At 35.3% G+C, this 20875-nt stretch overlaps 1 protein-coding gene across 1 annotated transcript in view; it reads left to right on the top strand.

The window, feature by feature from the left end:
- Window positions 1-20875, top strand: part of LOC145671158 (uncharacterized) — a 2642835-nt gene that overhangs the window by 1087305 nt on the left and 1534655 nt on the right. The window contains exon 6 of the mRNA XM_081739993.1: window positions 9862-11326. Coding sequence (XP_081596119.1) covers window positions 9862-11326 — 1465 coding nt within the window. The remainder of the gene's footprint in view (window positions 1-9861; window positions 11327-20875) is intronic.

Raw genomic sequence — 20875 nt, 5'->3', positions numbered from 1 at the left:
TAAAGTGTTTCAGTAACAACTGTAATATTTCGGGACTTAATCTAGGATATGGGAAGAGGAAACTTGGTGGGGTGGTTCATATAATTTATTTGTCTTTTTTTTTTTAATCTCACATCCAGATAATGTTTCTAGAGAAAGGAGGTAAGCATGAAACTTTGGCCTGCATTCTTGCCTTTCCTTGCATTGCATGTACGTAATCATTATTTTACAGTGGTCAGAGTGAACATACTGGTATTTGTTTTAAAATAAAAGAGTATTATCTCATTAAACATTTGATAAATTTGCCGTCCACGCTTCATATTTCTCAACTTCCATCTCTCACTTTTGACCGCATCAATTTTTGCCAGACTCCCTATATGAACACCAGTGGGGAGCATTCACATGAAAAATATTGCGTAGTGATTTTTATAATTGAAATTCGTTTCTTAGTATTAGTTACTATACTAAAAAAAAAAGAAAAAAAACTGTTATTATCAGACATACATCATTGTGCGACTTCTAAGTGTTGCAATTCAGCGCATTACTGTTAGGAATATAAGTCTCTCTATTAGAAGAAGATAGACAAGAATGCATACAATGTGCTACTTAATAGTGCATTTTTTACATTTTTTTCTTTAACTTAGAATAGTTCAAACGAATCCTCAAATTTTTCAACCTTAATTTAACTCATTTCCCTAGGTCATACATGATGAATTTTTCACGACGACATAAGTCCCGTGACAATATAATATTCGATATATATTTTAAAATTAGATCTCTTGTTTCATTTTAAAGATCGATATTATCCTTTTCGTATGAAACTAGCTTTATTCTTTAGTAAAACAAGTTGGTGTGGAAGGCCAGGATTCGATTCCCGGTGGGAGCTCATGTGGTTCGAAACCCGCGTTACGCTTTAGATCCACGTCTAATATTGTCTTGCTACTGAAAGACATGCTGAAATCAAATTTAAAAAAAAGTAAAGCGGGATTATCTAGTACACAGGGATTAATATCCACAAATACAACATTTCAGATTTTAACGACTTTTCCTAACACATTTAAAAAATAAATAAAAATCTTTTGAAAAAACATGCTTTCTTTATTTTTTTAAAAAAAATAGTAAATTAAATCGTACTGAAAAGCAAAAGATAATTCAAGGTAATTACTGTTTAAAAAATCCTATTTATTCATGACTAAAATAAGCGCAAGAGCTCTTTTATATGTAATAGAATCAATTTATAAATTCTTTAATTCTCTTGTAAATCAAGTGATTGTGCGGTATAAGAAAGCTCTCGTCATAATTCTTTTATTACATAGGTAAACATTCTCTAAGCAATTTCATTGAAAACAGATTCTTTTTACTTTTTCAAAAGAAAGGATGTTGTCTTTAAGTATTTATTTTATTTTACTTTTTTACGTATACAGTACATAAATAAACAATCTGTTCCACCAAAATTAAAACTCTCAGTCGTTATTGGCAATATAAGACATACTTTCTTTTTAGCGCCATAAAAATGAGATTTTCTATGAACTCGTAATGAAACTTACTGTCAATCATATCATTCTATTCTTCTCGATATAATATATCACTTATGCCTACTTTACACAATACATATAATTAAACAAAGATTAAAGTATAGAGTCCGGCAAAAAGACCTCTTGTATTTGGAGAGGTCACTGTGTGAGTTGTGGTAGAGATACGGCGGTGGACGGGTATTGATCAATAGCTGTATACGTGCCATTTTCAGTAATTGCAATAACGTGGCGCGGTGAGCATCGTGCGTTTGTTGTGGAAGAAATTTTCGTAATGGTGATCCTGTGATTACTATTCAGCGGGCATTTCGGATTCGGTTCGGACTTGGTCGAAATTATTCTGTTAAGGTTAGAAAAAAATATTTAAGTTTGGGTATCAATCTGAGAGCAACAGGTTCTGCACCAAGAAAAAATCGCCTGGTCAATCTCGGACTGTAACAACGTCGGAATATGTGGCGCGTGTGAGAGCGTCCATCCAGCAATCTCCAAAGCGTTCAGCACGTAAAAAGGTCGGATAGGCTATTGTTTTTCTCGGTGCAGAACCTGTTTCTCTGAAGTTTGATACCCAAACTTGAATAGTTTTCCTATCCGGAACAGAATCATGTCGGGCATGTCCGTACTGAATCCGAAATGCTCGCTGAGTAGTAATCACAGAAACACCATTACTAATATACTCCTCCACAACAAACCCACGATGCTCACCGCACCACGCCATTTCAATTGCTGAAAATTACATGTGTACCGCTATCGATCGATATATACACCGCCGCCGTGTCCACACCACAACTTACATAGCTCCCTCTCCAAATACGAGAAGTCTTTTTGCCAGACTCTGTATTATTTATAATATGATATGTATTCAGTGGGGCCGATTTTTGTATAACTTTCGGATGGGACATTCAAGTATATGCATTTCGTTCTTAGACACCTAAAAAATGATCCAAGCAAATTTATCCAGATTTTGGGGATGTGCAAGGAATTTTCCGGGAGCCAAGGGGCCCAGCCCCGGCGGCGCCCATGATCTCATTAACCATATCTGTGCTGTCGTCTTTTTAGTGAAAAACTGGATTAAGGTATGCTTCAGTATGAGTTCCATTTTAATAGATGGCGCGCTTATCATACAGCATTTATTTTTAGGTTTCCATATTAATTCCTTTTTTTTCAATTTTCTTCAAACTACGCGTGAAGATTTACATTTACTTTCATCATATTGTTCAGCTCAATGAGGTATATCAATTAATATACAGTATGTTTTATCTTTGCGCTAATAATGTTGTAGATTTCTTTTCATTAAGTATCTGTCTGCCCAAAATTTGTGATCTCATCACTGATTCGTGAGGTCCCTAGTTCGATCTCAGCTCTCATAAATTGGGTTTCGCAGTGGACAAACACCGAGGTTCTCTCGTGATTCTTCCGTTTCGTCCCTCTTTCTTCATTCCACCATTTCGTTCATTATCATTCATCATCGTCAGCTTGGAGCATACACTGAGAAAAATCAGTTATCCGGACAGCGGTATGTTGTACAAATATACGGAATCCTTATGTTTACTACGGAAATATTTACGGAGCATACGTTATCCATACGCTACATACGTACAGCCTTTTTCCCGTTTAGATGTTACATCATGAGCTGCAGGATATCTGACATTTAACAGTCTTCCGTATATTACATACGTATACGTAAGTTAAATATGTTGGCTATGTGTTATATACGTCCATCTGTATGTGAGATCCTAACCGGCTGTATTCAGTTCTTTCTTTAGTACCGAAAGTACGTTTATTCGGAATGCTTATATAGGAAGTATGTATAAAACACACGTTAGCTGTAGGATTTTACATACGGTTGTATGCTAAGTCCAAAAAGTACAGGAATTACGCATGTAACCTACGTTTTTACGTACGCCACATATGTTTGTTTTTCCTCATTGTAATTATGGGACATTAAACTAAAAGAAGGAATACAAATAATAAAATATTTTTGCTTGCTTCCAGAATGATGCAATACATACACACACACACACACACACACACACACATATATATATATATATATATATATATATATATATATATATATATATATATATATATATATATATATATATATATATATATATATAAAAGAGAGAGATATTGATAGATACGTTGCTCTGAAGAAAGTTTGTTGGGTATCGTAAAACGGTTGACGTAATATCGTAAAGTCACAAATTCAACTGTATCGCAAACTGAAATACAGATTTTGTATTGTGTTGACGTAGATTGATCTGTAATGGTGCTCTTTAAAACAGTTTTGTTTAAAAAAAAAGAAAGAAAGAAAAGAAAAGAAAAGAACAATAATGTGGTGTCATCAAGATTCTTAATCTGCATGCAAATTCCATTATTTGGCTTCCAGTCAGTAAATTAGCACCAGTTAAACTTAGGGAGTGGAATTGGAAATAAATAAAATCCCGTCTTAGGTGTCCTTCAATATAGTAGTTATTATAGGATTTTTTTTTTTGAATCTTCATTTACAAATACAACCTTACTGACTCATACCGTCTCAATTTGATTACTATTTAAATATTTACTTTCCTTGATTATTGATAAATTGTACAATATATTATGACGGTATCATTAGTGTTTAACGAGAAAAAGATTGCCCACATTTTATACCAACCAATTTATCCCATTAAGCTAAAACAATTATATGAGTCAGTGTAAAAAATCATGAGTAGTTTTCGAGAAAATCAATAAAATCAATACAAACCAAATGTTTGTAAACCTTTAAAAAATGCTATATGAGAACTGCTTTACTTGAGTTTAACGTCTCTTTCAGCAGTGGATCCCGAAGTATACCATCATCAAAACTCTTGATTGTAACACAAACAAGATGACAGTATGGTTAATGAAATATGGCCCAAAATTTTAATTAACTTTTCAACTCTAATTTCTGTTTTACTAAACTATTTTGTCCAAAGTTAATACAGGGTGGCGCGGAGCCGACTGACACCTGTCAAAGTTGAATATTGTGCGCTGGCGCGATAGCTTGGAGCGGGTTACAGGTAGGAGATTGGAAGAGAATAGGATGCAATTTTATAGGAATACCATAACAGTTACTATGAATATCATTGAAGCGTTGAACAATGTGTTTTCTGTGTCCGTACTGCGCTAACGTGTAAGGTTTAAAGCAAACACGCGTAGGGCCGAGTAATAATTATCCACACAAATTAAAGTTTTTCTACTTTTGAGTGAACAAAAATAAAAGTGTAATGCCAAAATATCGAAAGGTAAATTCTCCGATAAGTTCTAATGGATCAAACAAATAAAATTCCATTCTAAAATTTGAGATAGTTATTTAATAATCATTTGTGGAGGAAAAGTTCAATATAATATATAATTCTTCCAACTTGATTAACCAATGATATTTGAATAGTACAAATAGAGTTCTTAGTATCTACTTATAAGGTACCACCCAACTGTAGACATTGAGTGATGAATTAGAACAACTTTTCTCATTGACAACAGTTATTGTAGAATAAATCTAATTTTCTAGTTCTAATTTTCTCTCACCATGTTACAGTATTTATATTACGAAACGAAGTCAGTCATTGAAGCGATTTTTCAGACATTTCATTGTTATCTAACATCAGTGTTTCTTTCAGAAAAAAATGTTTTAGCAGGGCATATTTAGTATCCGGAGTGGTACATATTATTTTCACACGATACTATTCTATTTATTATTATTGTTATTATTTTATAGACGTATTATTTTGATCTCCTCCGGGGACACTCTCAGAGCTTCGGTAGGAAAGTGTCCTCTCCTTCCCCCCCCCAAAAAAAGTGTGGAAGAAACAAACACTGCTTGACATTACGCTAAAGGTCCAGTGTAACTCTTGCATTATTATTTTAAAATGGCATCCTATCCACTTTTCATCCTCAAGCCGCAATCTAGTCCAAGCTATCACGTCTGCGTAATATTCAACTTTGAAATATGTCAGTCGGCTGCGCGCAACCCTATATATATATATATATATATATATATATATATATATATATATATATATATATATATATATATATATATAGTCGATAAATACAAAACTGAACAAAATATGTTTGACGTTTAATTCATATGCATAGTTTACGAGAAAATAAAAAGTGCTCCTTTTTATTGCCCTAAAATATTTGTCATTTTGCTGCCAGGATTAATTGGGAATTTTTATTTTGCGGGAAAATGAAAAAACAAATCCTCTGTTAACCAAGCAATGACTCAAATAGTCACATACTATTTGTAATTTACCAACAATAAAAAAAAATCCAACTTAAATTATACAAACTCAGCCTTTAAGCTTTTAAATTGTGATAACAAAATTATGTTCTATTGAGATGATGAACTCATTATCACTCCCTTGCCAGATACTTCCCTATTTTTTTTTAATTTTCTTCCACGCCTGATTTTATGTCTAGAATATAATCTGCACCACCTAAGCGACATTTGACTTAAAAATCCCTCGAAGCTCTTGTGTTACTATTATTAGTGGTAGTTATACATAACTTTAAAAAAATCAAATCTAAAAAAAAAGTGCTGCAACATCATTCGCTAAAAACCAGTGCAGAGACAGTCGCAGTACAAAGTATTTCCCAGGGGGCAAATTTTTCATGCTTTTTATGTATTGATTCATTGCGCGTACGTACATGCATTATGGAGTAAAAATAACGAAAAAGTTGCGCAGTGGGGCTGGATAGCTACGAAGACAATACATACATTAATCTCACTCACATATATACACATTTAAATACATACAAACATTCATAAACAAACGAGACACAAGGTGAAGGGAGGGAAGGGACAAGGGCAGAAAAGTTTCTAAGGCTTTCTCTGTTTGTTATTATGTGATAACTCTCAAAACAAAATAACGGTTATGAAGGATTTTGAAAAGAAGAAAAAATACGTGCTTTTGTGCCTATTTACTTCATCCAGAGTTACTCTTTACACACACACACGCACTCCCCCAACTCCTCCACAGACACACACACACACACACACACACACACACACATATATATATATATATATATATATATATATATATATATATATATATATATATATATATATATATATATAAATCACTGTATCATCGTTAATGTTTGAATGTCAGCATCGTAAAAACCGTCTAAACGGATTTGTAAAAAAATTCACACACACACATACACTCAGAAATGCATAGACAACAAAAGATCAAAGGATTATTTGCAAATTTATCGTCAAAATGTGTACGTTACTGCAAGCCAAAGCAAAACATACATATATTTTATATAGAGGATAAGAGGAAAGAATGTTTTTTATGTATTTTTTTTAGATTTCCCTCTTCTCATCTGTTATACAACGTATGGCATTTTTAGTGTAAAAATATGATTATATCTTTTACCAATATATGTAATATGTGTATGTGTTATGTGTTAAAGAACGAGGCTCAATCACTAGGTTAATTTCACATAAGAGAATGACTATTTTCTATTTGACGTTTTGTAGTCTATTTTTTTAAAGTTTGTGTTTTATCCTTCTTTAATACAGGGTGCGGCACGTAAAACCGGCCCGTCGTAATATTCTGGTATATTGTGTTTTTCGCAACACTTAAATAATCTACCTTCCTACCAACAGATGGCGTGTCGAGGTCGGGTCGACTTACGTGACCTGCAGCAGCCACGTGCAGCCGCAGCCAGTGAAACTTGTCGAAACCAGTTGAGAAAAAGGCAGGCCTCGTTGTGTTAAGCCGGGTGAGTGTCAGTGTGTGATAATGCCGTATTCGATACCCGAGCGTGTTGCCATTGTTGAAGGGTTCATTCTCACTGGATCTTTTGTGAAAACAAAGAATTTGTTTCGGGAGAAATTTCCAGGACGTTCTGTGCCAGCAAAAAGCACCATTCAGGAATTGATTGAAAAATGGCGGCGTACAGGATCGGTTCAAAATGCTCCCAGGAACAGACGACCATCTGTCTGCACACCTGAATTAAAGATGCAGGTGGAGGAGATAATGACAAGAAGTCCTCGAAAGTCAACCAGGAGATTGAGTCAACAGGTTCAATACATTACATTTCATTTATGTGTTGTAGTTAATCATATTCAATACATTACATTTCATTTTATGTGTTCACTTTACGGGCCGGTTTTACGTGCCGCACCCTGTATAAGATAAAACATATTATTTAGACTTCCAACTATGTTATACGTAACAATCTGTATTCTTATAGAACGTCTGTCCGTCGGTCCATTTGTCTCTTTGTTGACAGGCATAAGAGCAAAAACGGTAGAACGATTGAAATTAAACATTTTCAGTTACAACGTTTCCCGCCTTAGAACAAAAACGGTCATAGATAACGACAAACTGTTCTCTGCCATCGATTTAGGGTCTCGAGGAAACACACACTGTTAAAAATAATTTCTTAAATTTGAGAAACCGTTTCTTATCTGTGCACCTAGACAATATTCTCTTAGGAATGAGATTTGGAGATTCTTATTCATAAGGAAAGTAATAGTATATTTTCTCGTTTCGGCTTTATACAACCTCATCTACGTTTCTTCATTTCTCATTAATGAGAGTTTCATACGCTTGTTTCTAAGAAAAGATCTTGTAGGTGCACAGTTAAGAAATGGTCTCTGTGTGTCGTCACCTTCCGCAACAATCTGTCAAAACCGGAAGTGGTTGAAATTTACTACTACTTTCGGTTTCAATACTAATTTTCATAGAGCAAAAATTTTCATAGATATCAAGAAGAGAATTTTAGCAATTGATGCACAAAGACACTGATTTCCTTTTTAAAAATACTTTTAATCTTAACAAAATATGATACCTTCGAAGAACTTCCTGTTCGAGTGGAATGCGGATCATTATTTGGGTTTTATCCAAAACTTGATACTCCCACTGAGACTTGTATCCGTGAACACACACACAAGAAGCACGAGTGTTAGCTTCTTTGCTATGATAGGGTACGCGGCCTTCAGTAATTTCCTAGTTAAGAACGAAGTGAGAAATTAAAACCGACAAACGGCAGGTTATAAAATACTACTTATACATTCTTTTTTATTTTACACAATTTATTTCGAGACTATCGAGACGAGACCGAGACGATATCGAGATTTGTCCACCGAGATCTAGATCATCATCTATTGATTCAGACGAGACTTAGATCGAGACTCGATTTTTCACTCGAGACAAGATCAAGATCGAGACCGCTGTCTGTCGAAGGAGACGACATTGAGACTGTATGAAGTGTCTTTTCTCGATATCATCCCAAATCGACAGCAATTAGAGTTGCAAGACAGAATTTTCGTGATGAGGTACAACACTAGACAGCTCTTCCAATAGTAACACTTCCAGTAACTCTTCCGAGATATGATATCACTTTCACGACACCATTTTGAGGCGAGACAGCCTCAAGTCTTGTCTCGTGAACCAGAGATGGAGTAGGTCATTGGGTCAACAGGACGTGACACACTGCGACCCATAACCCACCCACTCAGATTCACCAACCCTCTCTGCTCAGTGCATTGTAGGCGGCATCCTCCGAACACTGGTGGATTTGTCTACGTTTTACTTTGAAGATCTTCATTTTTCTTCCTTTTCCATCTGGATCTATTCGCTTACCTGAGCTGAGTATATCTAATTGGAAAAAAAATTCAGACACTTTTCGATATTGATATTTGTAATTGTAATAACAGCAATATAACTTACTACTTGGCTTTCGAGACACAGTCGAATTTTACACTTTTTTCCCCTTTACGTTGGTCTACTTCACCTTGATTTAAGACTTCCAAATTTCATCCTATTTTGCACTGAAAAGTATTTGTAATTCAGCAAGGAGATACTTTTATATGATATTTAAATTGAAATTCATCGTAATATGGCCCATTACAAACATTTTACCATTTTATATCGTAAAGGTAAGATCCACCGATATTGTAACAGAGCAGTGCTTGAGCGATTGACTGTAGAAATTTAAACTGCTATTTGTGATAATTTCAAAGCCTAGTTCTACTACAAGTGTAAACTCTTTAGTCAGTGCAGAGGAGAGCTTGTATCATGGGTCAGAGTTGATGACGATAGGTTTTGGTGGGTGATGGGTCAGAGTGAGTCACGGTTGGTGGTAGATCAGTAAGTCAAATTTCCATTGACCCACGCCATCCCTGTCGTGAATAACCTTAGCGGCAGTGAGATCTTTAAGCGATAGAAATTCTGAAAACTATTTGTGAAATTGTAATTTATTGTGTCATGATTAGGTAGTGGTGCTATTGGATCACTTTTTAGTATGCCTGTAATAGTTGTAATGTGTCACTGTAGACTTAATTCCTTATTTTTTTCTATTACAGGTAGCCTCTGATGATTTGCTTGCCAATCCAAAGTTATTGGTGAAGAACCACACAAATTTTATCGTCTCTGCTGGAAGCAATATTTCAATTGTATCATCAGTTACTACATTAAATCCAGATGCAACTATTACCCACTACTTTGATTTTGGAGACAATACTGAGAAACAAGTGACATCTCTGTCCAATTTTAGTGAATTTAATTGTCTAGCAGTTGTCGAGACTGATCACGTATATGACCAACCTGGACTTTATAAAATAACTTCAAAGTTTCAAACAACCAAAGAAAATTCATCAGTGGTTGCCAGTAACATTATACGAGTTTATCCTACGTTAAAATCTGTTATAATCAATGGACCAATGTTTGTAGAAGTGAAAAAGTCAAATAAATTTGCAGCTGCGATAACCTTTCTGTCGAATTGTAGTAAGTGGTGCTTTGAACAAACGGAAATTACTTGGCGTATCAAAAGAGGTGACAGGTTATATTATGAAGTTGTTGCTCCTAGCTGTAATTCTAGGCAAGGTGGCCTGTTTCTATTGTCACAAAAGGGTAGTAATATCTGTCAAGCACAAATGATGTTTACAACTGCTAAAAAATATACTATTTCTGTGAGTGTAAAAAATTCACTTAGTTCTGTTACCCATGTGAAAAATATCATGGTACAAGATCCCGTGCAAAACGTGTCTATAATCTTGAACAACGAAGGAACATGTAGTTTGCAACACTCTCACAACACATCTATTATTTCAAATACTATTAAGGTGACATCTACTTCCATCTTCCTTGGTGTTGGTGATTCTTTACCTGTCATGGCTTTATCTCATTCGGGTTCCCATCTCCAATACAAGTGGGAATTCGGTTCCTCTTGCTTTGCCTGTTTGAAGATGTCCCTGTCGAGTGTACCAACCACAAATGTCACTACGTCTGCAACAAAAGTTTCTTGTGCTACGAATACCTTCTCAGAGTGTGGTCAGTTCTCGGTTAGGGTGACAGTGTGGAATGAAGTTAGTCGCACAGTTGAAGCGCTGAAGCAGAAAGTTTATGTTGAAGAAAAGGTGGAATTTGTGGATATGTTTTGGATTCAACCAATCATTATAAAGACCCGAGGTCGAATCACTTCACCAATGTTTGTCGTGGTCGTGGGAGCTGTTTCACAGCAAGTTCGAGTTAGATTTCCGAACGGGAGAGTAACCATACCTCACAAAGTTTCAGCAGCAGATCTAAATGCATCACACTTTCCGCTTGTATCTAGTGAAAGAAGTTATTTTTATCAAGTGAACTGGAATCGATGGTTTCGTGTTGGTTTAACGCGTCTTGAGACAGTCGTTTATAATAATGTCACTAGTATAAAGACTTATTCATACGTGCCTGTCACGCGTTCTATACCGAAAAACCTCGAAGTTTCTATTGTTGGCGCTTGGGCTGATCCGGAAAGCAAGGGAAATCTTCTGGCTGTCGTCTATCAAGGTAAGTGAGTTCTATAATAGATTTTTTTTCAATTGCTATGTTTTACGCATGTTTTTATTTTAGCGCACATAATAAATGCAAATTTCCAAAAGTCAATAATCTCCTGAGGTCTTTCACAGTTTGATTTCCAGTGAATGTGTTTCAGGAAGAGTTGTTAAAAGTAGGACTTATCCAGAAGTAATATTTTTGCTTGTCTTGTTGCGACTTTTTCTTCTTCTTGAAATTATAGTCAGTTGATTTATCTTCGTGTGAACTGAGAAACTCATTTGCAGGTGGAATACTTCAACTTCACCTTGTTGAGATTTCGGGATAACTTTTTGGGCCTTTTATGTTTGGTGGATTCCGCGGCCAACCACAACAATCTTACAGCTTGTCTTGGTCTGTAAACTTTTATATCTCAGAACAACTTGACAAATATGTACCAAGTTGGTACGAAGATAATGAATAACTTGTTTAGTTTATTGCTAAATTTTAATTGATGTTGCTCAAGTCTAAAAGCTGGAAACCGACAAAATGTCTCAAAAATGACCTCGAAACGGAAACTATAATTACTATAAAAATGAAAGCTATATAATGGATTGGTATTAATTACCAGTTTCCAGTGTGCTTTACATATAACTAAACATGTTACACATCCTTTAAGTGTGAATCTTTAAATAGGTAGAGAGTACAGCGATTCGGCAAATCACAGATAGATGTATTGAGTCATTTTTGCTGCTACAGTCAAATCTCAGAAGAAATAACGCATTTTATAGTAAAAACCGTTTTATCGATCATCATCAAAAGCGCTTACATATAACCAAACATGTCACACATCCTTTAAGTATGGATGATTGAGAAAGTACGGTATAGTTTAAATAACTTCTCGGGTCATACGGGCTGAATTCACAGTGTATTTAGTTTCCAGTGGGTAACACGGTGCATTCAGCCTTTATAACCCAAGAAGTTATTTAAACTATACCGTACTTTCTCAATCATCCATACTTAAAGGATGTGTGACATGTTTGGTTATATGTAAGCGCTTTTGATGATGATCGATAAAACGGTTTTTACTATAAAATGCGTTATTTCTTCTGAGATTTGACTGTAGCAGCAAAAATGACTCAATACATCTATCTGTGATTTGCCGAATCGCTGTATATGTAGGTCATACATAATTACGTTATACGAACATTTTGTTACTTTAGTTTTCAAGGAAATTATGCTTTTTTTATCGTTTCTGATTAGACTAATTATTTTACCATTATTTTAACACTTATCATTTCTCTTTTTATCTTGCAGGTCATAGCCGAAGGGTGTTTAACTATGAATATTTCGTTCAGGTTTATTGTTACCCTTTTTTCTCATGGAAGGAATGAGTCATTTAGCTTGACGAAATCAAAAGGAAAGGAAACTGTAGAACGTTTAAAATAGGCACTTAAAGTAACGGGCAATTGTACGGTGCGTTCACCGACAACTTTGACGCTAGTGTCTTTCCCGCATATTTTATTCATTTATGACTTCTTTTACGTGGCGAAATTAAGGATCTGTAGCCTTCTCTGATCACTTTACCACGTGCATACATTGTTTTTTTTTAAACAACAGCAATACGTAGAAAATATTAACAATTACAAAAGAAAGGTATTTCAACAACATAAAAAAGAATACGCTACTTAAGTAAAAAATAAAATTAAATATTTTGAAACCAAAAACTGAAAATAATATACAAGAGAGGAAACAAAAAAGGCATTTATGTATGAATACAATCTGAAATAAAACTGACATGGAGAAACATAAATATTGTTGAAAACGTTCATTTGTTGACACACAGTCCCTATTTATATTGGTAGGATCTTTCCGGTAATCTTTCGCCTAACCATTGGCTGAAAATGCTTCTAAAAATTTAAATTAACTTCATTTATATTAAGTGGTATCAGATAACTCTTAAATTTTTAACATTACTTCTTACCAATGACAGTATTTCAGTAGAATAGTTAGTTACACTGTCCATGGTATTTGATTCAATCAATCAAAGCTGAAATTCTTCAGAAGAATTAATTTTTTAAATTAGTGTTGTAGTCTAGAATTGTTTTGATTTTTTTTTTAAATCGTAATTATAACGAAACTAGAACCACAGTTAAATCACGTTTAACAACCAATGTCTGAATGTTTCCATTAGCCTAAATGAAACTGCCGCTTGACCCTAATACGCCAACAATTTGATAGGAATGTTAGTTCAACAATATTTTTGGATTAACTTTGCTTACACGCTACATTACATCTTCATGCGCATCGAAAATAGAAGTGTTTTGCCATAGATATCGTTGTTACACCTTTACAGATAAAGCATACTCGATGAAATTGTGCGAAACATACCCTCGAACTTGTGTTAGATGGTCATTACAAGCTAGTGTTGTATCTAATCCATGTCGGAGTGCGTCAGTAGCGCAGGCATGCGTCCATACGGAGTAAATGCGTTAGCGAAGGTTGGTGTATACATAGAGATTAATTTGTTTCAACATTTGCTAATATGACTATTGTCATGGTTGAAAATATTGCCATTGTTCGTGTCTGCATAAGGATCCAGTTGGAACGGGTAATGTAGACGTTCGGTATATTATTGGTATGTTGTATAACATATGTGTGTAGTAATGTATGGTATATTGAGTTCATATAGATTGATTCGAGATTTGAATATTGCAACCGACTTCAGAAAGCAAAAAGATAATGTCAATTCAACCCATTTTTATGTGTGTTCTGGACATGTTCATGCACACTTTCGATATTAGGTGCACCGATTTGATGTTTCTGTCTTTGTTTGAAAGAGTATACTTTCCTTGTGGTTTCATATAAATTTCTTTAGGATCTGTTGGTAAACATACGGTAAAGTAGCATACTTATAGGCAACCATACACCCTTTAGCATGATTATGGTTCTATGACTGCACAGAGGTTGTTCTGCAAAGTTTCGGAACACAGTAACATTTTAAATAAGTAGGTTACATGTAAAGTAAGTTAAGATTTTTAAAAGTAAATTTTACTAGTTCGTTATGGAGGCTAATCAATCAATTACTCATGTTTACATGTGTAACAGGCTTCACATTACATTCAGATTTGTGAAGTTGAATATAGTCTGGGTTTATCTTGCTTAGTAATCTGTTTTCGTCCTAGTGTTAATTCAATTTTGTTTTTTTTTTAAAAAAAAAAACAGCTATTAAATAAAACTAGTTGTTTCCCAAAGTCTTTGCTGTATGCTATATTTTAGCATTGTGCATAATTAAAAAGTCTAATTATTTACATGTAGTACTAAATAATAGTAATGCTTCATGTGGGTTGGTGATAAAGGTTGTTAAATATTGCACTGTTCTAATAGTAAACGATAACAACTGTCTGTAGTTTTATATACTGTGTTCATGTTACTTATGTTGTTGTTGACATACAGTAAATATTTGTGGATATTACATAAGTAATTACAACCTTATTTACATTTAATATGGCCTTCGTTTTAATGATAAAGAGCAAAGTACGTTTATATTGCGCATTATCGCTATTCATTTTTAAATAAAGGCAGACAGGCAGCGACCTGAGTGGAGCGGAGACTGTTAAATATTAAGAATTAACATTACTCATGGACTGAGAACTTCTCTTTTATAATGAGCATTATTTATCGAATATTAAATAAACTACAGGTTTATTAATAGTGTTAAATACATGAAACAGTACGAAGAAAAAAAAGTATATTAAAATTTCTTACGTTATAACTTTACGTATAAATGAAATGCCAAGTATGTTAGATAGATTAGTTAATTTGTATCTATAAAAGTTCATAATGTCAAAGTATTTTAAGAGTGATGATCTCGTTTTCCCATTTTCCTTGATTTTTTCGTCACTGCATGTGATCCCTTTCCCCCAGTTCTTCTTTTTCGACTTTTTGCTGAGTACTTGCTTCATTTGTATCTACTTTCTTCTTTTTCTTCTTCTTCCTTTTCTCGTCTTCTTTTAGACTCATTTGTCGGTCAAACAGAAAAGGCAAATTTTACGTAATGGGTTATCGTGTATATGGTTGTCAAAATTGATTGATATCACGGAAGGGATCTATTCATTTCTCTTGATTGCAATGGTACACGGAAAGTTATATCGTAGCGTTTGTGTATGTGTATATTCCTCTTCCCCTTCCCTTCTGTGTTCTTTGAGAGGAATAGCGAGTGGGAGGCGGTGGAAGAGAATTTTGAGAGTAGGGTGGGAGTAAGTTTTGTATGGTTACGGGAAAGATTTAAGAGAGAAAAGAGACAGAGAAATTTCGGTGTTAAAATCGTAAAACGTTGAAGACTAATCGATAAACCTGGGTGAAAACTAAAAGCTTCTCTACTACGTATCTGTCTTTCCCCCTTTTCCCAAACCCCTCAGCATCTTCTGTGCATGTTCCTAGTGTTCGAACATGAGAACATTTGATAAAGATGAATCATAGATTTTCTTTTAAATGCTTCATAAAACGTGATAGAAGCAAATAAACATACGTTTTTAGATACCATCTACTGCACTTCTTAATTCCCTTCTTTGTCTTCTAAGCTTTTTGAATACACGTATTGCTTCAAATCGTTCTTGCAATCTACTTTATTTCCTTCTCCATCATCTTAAGCAGCACTCAATTCAGTCTCATTAAATACTAATAGCAGAAGCTATACTATAACACTATAAAATTTTCTTGAAATGATTTTGCCCCATAATTAAACACTGGTTGATTTGAGTTATAATAGCCCTTTTCAGCACTGAGATTACACGAACAGGGACTTGCTTTTTAAACTGAGATCCGAATTACTACTTGGGTTTGTATCATACGCAAGAATCTCCCAGGGTCACGGTGGCTCAGTGGTAGAGCGTTCACCTCTAGTGCATGGGGTCCTTGGTTCGATCCCACCTCACACCAAGTGAGCTTTGTGGTGGACAAACACCATGTGCGTGAGTTTTCTTGGAATCTCCCGTTTCCTTCCACGTTCTTCATTCCACCATTTCATACATTTCTCATCATCATCTCCTTTAGCTTAACCGGCATAACCATGAGACTAAACCTTACATTTCATTTGCAGGAATCCCCCATCTGGACTCGAACCCAGAAACAGATACATACAAAACAAACTCAGCTAAAGACAGTAAAGACTATCACCCGAAACGTATATTTATGAATGAATATGCTTTCCTTTATGATAAGGCTTGAAAATAACTAAATATATTTCTTAAGTCTTTATGTGACACGTAACTCTTAAATATTTTGAAGTTTGTGTATAAGTGTTGCGCGAAAATAACATTTTTTAAAAGAATGAATAGAATTTAGATAGTCACTGTTGCCCGTGAAGATTTTAATGGAGTTATTCCATATTGTAAAAATAAATAAATTTGCTTTTGTTCAAGAATTGTCTTGTGGAGTAACGGACGGGCGGATGTACTAACATTACCAACTTTTAAGGCTCAGTAGCAGATTTCTAATAAATGTTTAATGTACACTGCAGTAAGAAAAACTAATACATACCCTTTATTATAGGCAACCAGCCTTTCTTTGCTACTCTACAGGTTGCATATACGCTAAGGATGTTATGGATTTTAAACGAGATATAAACACCGTTACCCATGAAGAGTTGAGTTGATTTTTGAGTTTAACGTCCCGTTCAGCAGCGAGGCTATATGAGACGTGGACCTACTGATTAACGTGGAATACGAACCACATGAGCTCCCGCCGGGAATCGAACCCGGGTCTCCCGTTCCCCATGAAGATGTTAACGGATTGTCCCCATTAACGAACTCGATCGAGACGATCACCCTAGCAATCTTTGCAATATATATATATATATATATATATATATATATATATATATATATATCACTTTCTTCAAGGGTAACACGCGATGCACGTACGTATATACTAACATAACAGTCTTATAAGGTTTATAGCATAATCCTAATAAACACTTGGCCACGAAAAGGTATCAAAAATTAAAATATATCAGTTTACAGTAGTGACGGATAAACTATAGCTCGCAGGTCTGAAGCAACCCCCTGAAAGGCTCTATGCGGCTCACGGTAATTTCTAATCTGAATTGAAAAATTAATAATAGTTATGGATTATGTTTTTCTTTTCACCCTTTTTATGTTTAGATTAATGATCACATTTCAATCATAAGGGTTACAAGAATTTTGTGAAATGCAGCATTGTTGTTTTTAATACATTATATTGTCCCGCCTAAATTTTTCTTTCTTTTTCTTTGGTCCCTTCCCCCAAAACGTTTGCATATCACTTATACTATATTTCGAACCTTAGTCTTTCACCGTTCTCTACATCAGTCATTTACAATTAGCCGCTGTATGACGTAAAAGCTCGATTTTGCAATTTGCGAAAAGCAGAGAGAAACACAATGAACAAAGAAAGGAAGGGGATATGGCGGGAGAATAAGTAAGTTTTGGTAGTTCACGTACAGTTATGGATCAACAAATAGTAAGCCTGCGTAACCATCAACTATAACGTCGATGTTCTTGTCCGCCTGCGGCCACTGTTTTATTATCAACTTCAGTTACTTGTCAGCTCCTTTTCCTCTCCGTTTAGTTTACTGAGAAGAAGAATAACAGATTGTGACGTCACAGAACAGTCGTCACCTAGAAATAACTGTTCTACAAACCTCCTCAAGCGTTTCATCATATTGCGTTCAGCATCTGAGAACCCAAAGTAATAGTTATCCTTTTCCAGGGATAGTCTAAATTCCGGATTTTTAATTATTTACTTCAAATTTTAAAATTCCCGTCCAGCAGAGCTAATAAGGTTGAGGTCAAGTGATTACGATGTCCGTTCCGTAAATCTCTTCCCCGCCACGAACGTATTAGAGATGAAGTTTTGCAAAATATAGTAAGTATACAGTATTTTACATCTTAGCGTTAGTTGATTTGCACCATGAAGTGCAGAGCATTAAAAGTACTTGTTTCTATGTTGGAACTCTATGAGTTTGCAGACTGGTTGGTTATGTTGAGGGTACGAGGCATTAATGGCCGTTAAATGGACCATTTTATATATAGTGATGTTCCTACGTTACGGGCGTGATATTCTTATAACTGCTGCAGCACTTACGACTTTGCTGTCCGATTTCATTAACTGTAAGATATTCGTAGTCCTGATCGTGATTCCAGAAGCTACGTTGAAATTTGCTGGAATGGTAAGGAGGAGAACATCGGCTTTCTCATGGAGCTTGGTATTCTGGTTTATCTTTCGTAACCATAGTAGTTCTTAGTGTTCTACTTCGTATGACTTGCAGTCAATGAAAGTATGTAAAGCTGTATTAAGTGAGGGAACACTAGTGTAGCTTATAAGAGAGTGTGAATTCCGGTATGCTAATTTGCAGCCTGGTGCAAAAATAGAGGAAGTGCATGGTTGCAAAGTAGTGAATAGAATGCAGTTTTGTGTTGTAATCTTCTTTCTGCAAGTTTTTGTGAATGTATACTGAAATGTGACATTTCCCGATCATATTCAAGCTGTTTTAACTTCATTCTCATTTGAATGTCTTCACGATAGAGTTGCGTGAGCCAATTTGGATCTGGCCCTTACTGAAGATGACCGAGTTGGTCGGTGGCAGGGTTATACAACATGTCTATATGTTAGGTTTATAAAAGTAACCGTTAATTGTGAAGAAAGTCTATTATATAAATGCTTCATACAGAACTGAACCCAGCATACCGTTAAGTTCTATATCACTCGTAGTTTGTGAGTTTTAGATGCCATTACTGGATGGCGTGTGTATCTGTGAATCTGCTGAGTACTGCATCAGTTATCGTGGCGTTTCACTGGGTACAGAGCGTACAGAGAGTGTTTGTAGTATCATGAATCTGAACCAGCTTCAGTAGTTCAGACAAACTATAGGGTGCGTTATCACAAAGATTCATCTTAAAGATAGATTGTCACTGCATTCTAGAATCGTTTTATTTACACCAGCTGTGTAGCACATGAGTCAAGGTATATCTGCAGTTTCTGAAGAGATGGTTGAACAAATGCGGCAGACATTTCTACGTAGTCCACAGAAATCAACTAGATGTGGCACAGCTCAGAAATCTTTAGTATGAAATTATTGCTTGAGTGGTTGATATTACATTCCTAGCAGTAATTGTCATTGCAATATCATAATGTTCGGGTATAGGGTAAGCATAATTCACATCAGGTGATCGAAAATGTACGGGACGCACCGAAGGTAAATGCGTTTTGTGCCTCAAAAGTTAATAAAACTTACAACTCTTTGTTTTTGCTGAGCCAACTAGCATTGGCATATCAAAGCTAAACGTGCTGAAGAATTATCTAAGACCACAGTTCTGTCAAGATTTGGGTGCAGGTTTCATTTTTTTAAAGTAAGATGGGATATCATCATACCGTTGTGTGCATATGCTCCTGAGTTTTACCTGGTCTCAGGGCACAGCGCACATTGAACGTTCTTGTCTAGATGAGGTTTCCGTACCTGCAACCTAGAACGTATCTTCATTCTTATATTATTAGGGAGAGCATTTTGGGTGAATGAAAGGTACACAGTTTTCGAGGAGGAAATGTGCGAGTATGAAGGAAACATTCATTCACAGCAAAGGCAATGTGTGAGGCTTTAATGCGAGTGCCTTTGTTTCCTAAAACGAGTCTAATTTGAAATTTAATTCCCGATAAAATTTTGGGTTGGTGTTGGATTGGAAACATTCAGATATGAGAGCAGAACGGAGAGTATATGTAATAGAAACTGCAACTGACTCGGATTTGCCAATAAATGAGTACTACTTACGGATTTGGTTCCATCCATTCCAGTTTGTTGTAGTCTGTATTAACACTCACACTAGCACTTCACTAATACATAGTTCCTGAAGGTTGTTAAGTGACACTTGTCTTAGTCCGAAAAATGAGGTGGGAAGGTCTTTAGTCCATTAAGCATCTAAATTGTTTGGAGATCAACTCTGGGCGACGACCAATTAGGAATCTGGACTCCAGCATCGTTGACTGCAAGGCAACCATCTCTTCCTTCTTTTCTGTATGGGCGAAGTTTTCGGCGACTTTCCCTCTTTTGGGAGGACCACGAGGGTGTCTCCTAAGGTTCTGAAATACCCTAAAAGTCTATGACAGTCCTTTTCTCATTTTAGGTATTTTCTTCTTCAGATTCGTATATGCTTTAATAACAAAATAAGACAAATCGAAGTATCTCGCACACAGAGATGTTGCGCGGTTGAAATATCGAGGTAAAAAGCTTAGTGTTACAAGTTGTTGCTTCTATTTGTAACTTCGCTTGGCGTTGTTCGAAGGATCTGGCGTCCCTATCTCAGCAAATCAAATGCTTGTGATGAGAACGTTCTCTTCAATGTGTCTCCATCTTATGTCTGCAGTTTCATTGTATGTTTTTTTTCTATTTCCTGCTCTATCTACATGTTTGCTTCCGGCTAATGTTGAACGATTGAAAGCTAATTGCATGAGACACGAAAAGTAATCGTTTCTATGCAATGTAAAATTAAATTTAGAATAATCGCGTTTCTTGATTATTTCCTTTTTACTCTTTTCTGATTTATTTTGTTT

This window comes from Thermobia domestica, chromosome 15 (assembly GCF_964235325.1).
Source record: "Thermobia domestica chromosome 15, izTheDome1.hap1.1, whole genome shotgun sequence".
Taxonomy (NCBI): Eukaryota; Metazoa; Arthropoda; class Insecta; order Zygentoma; family Lepismatidae; genus Thermobia; species Thermobia domestica.
The sequence above is the reverse complement of the archived record's forward strand: the minus strand, read 5'-3'. Positions and strand labels throughout refer to the sequence as shown.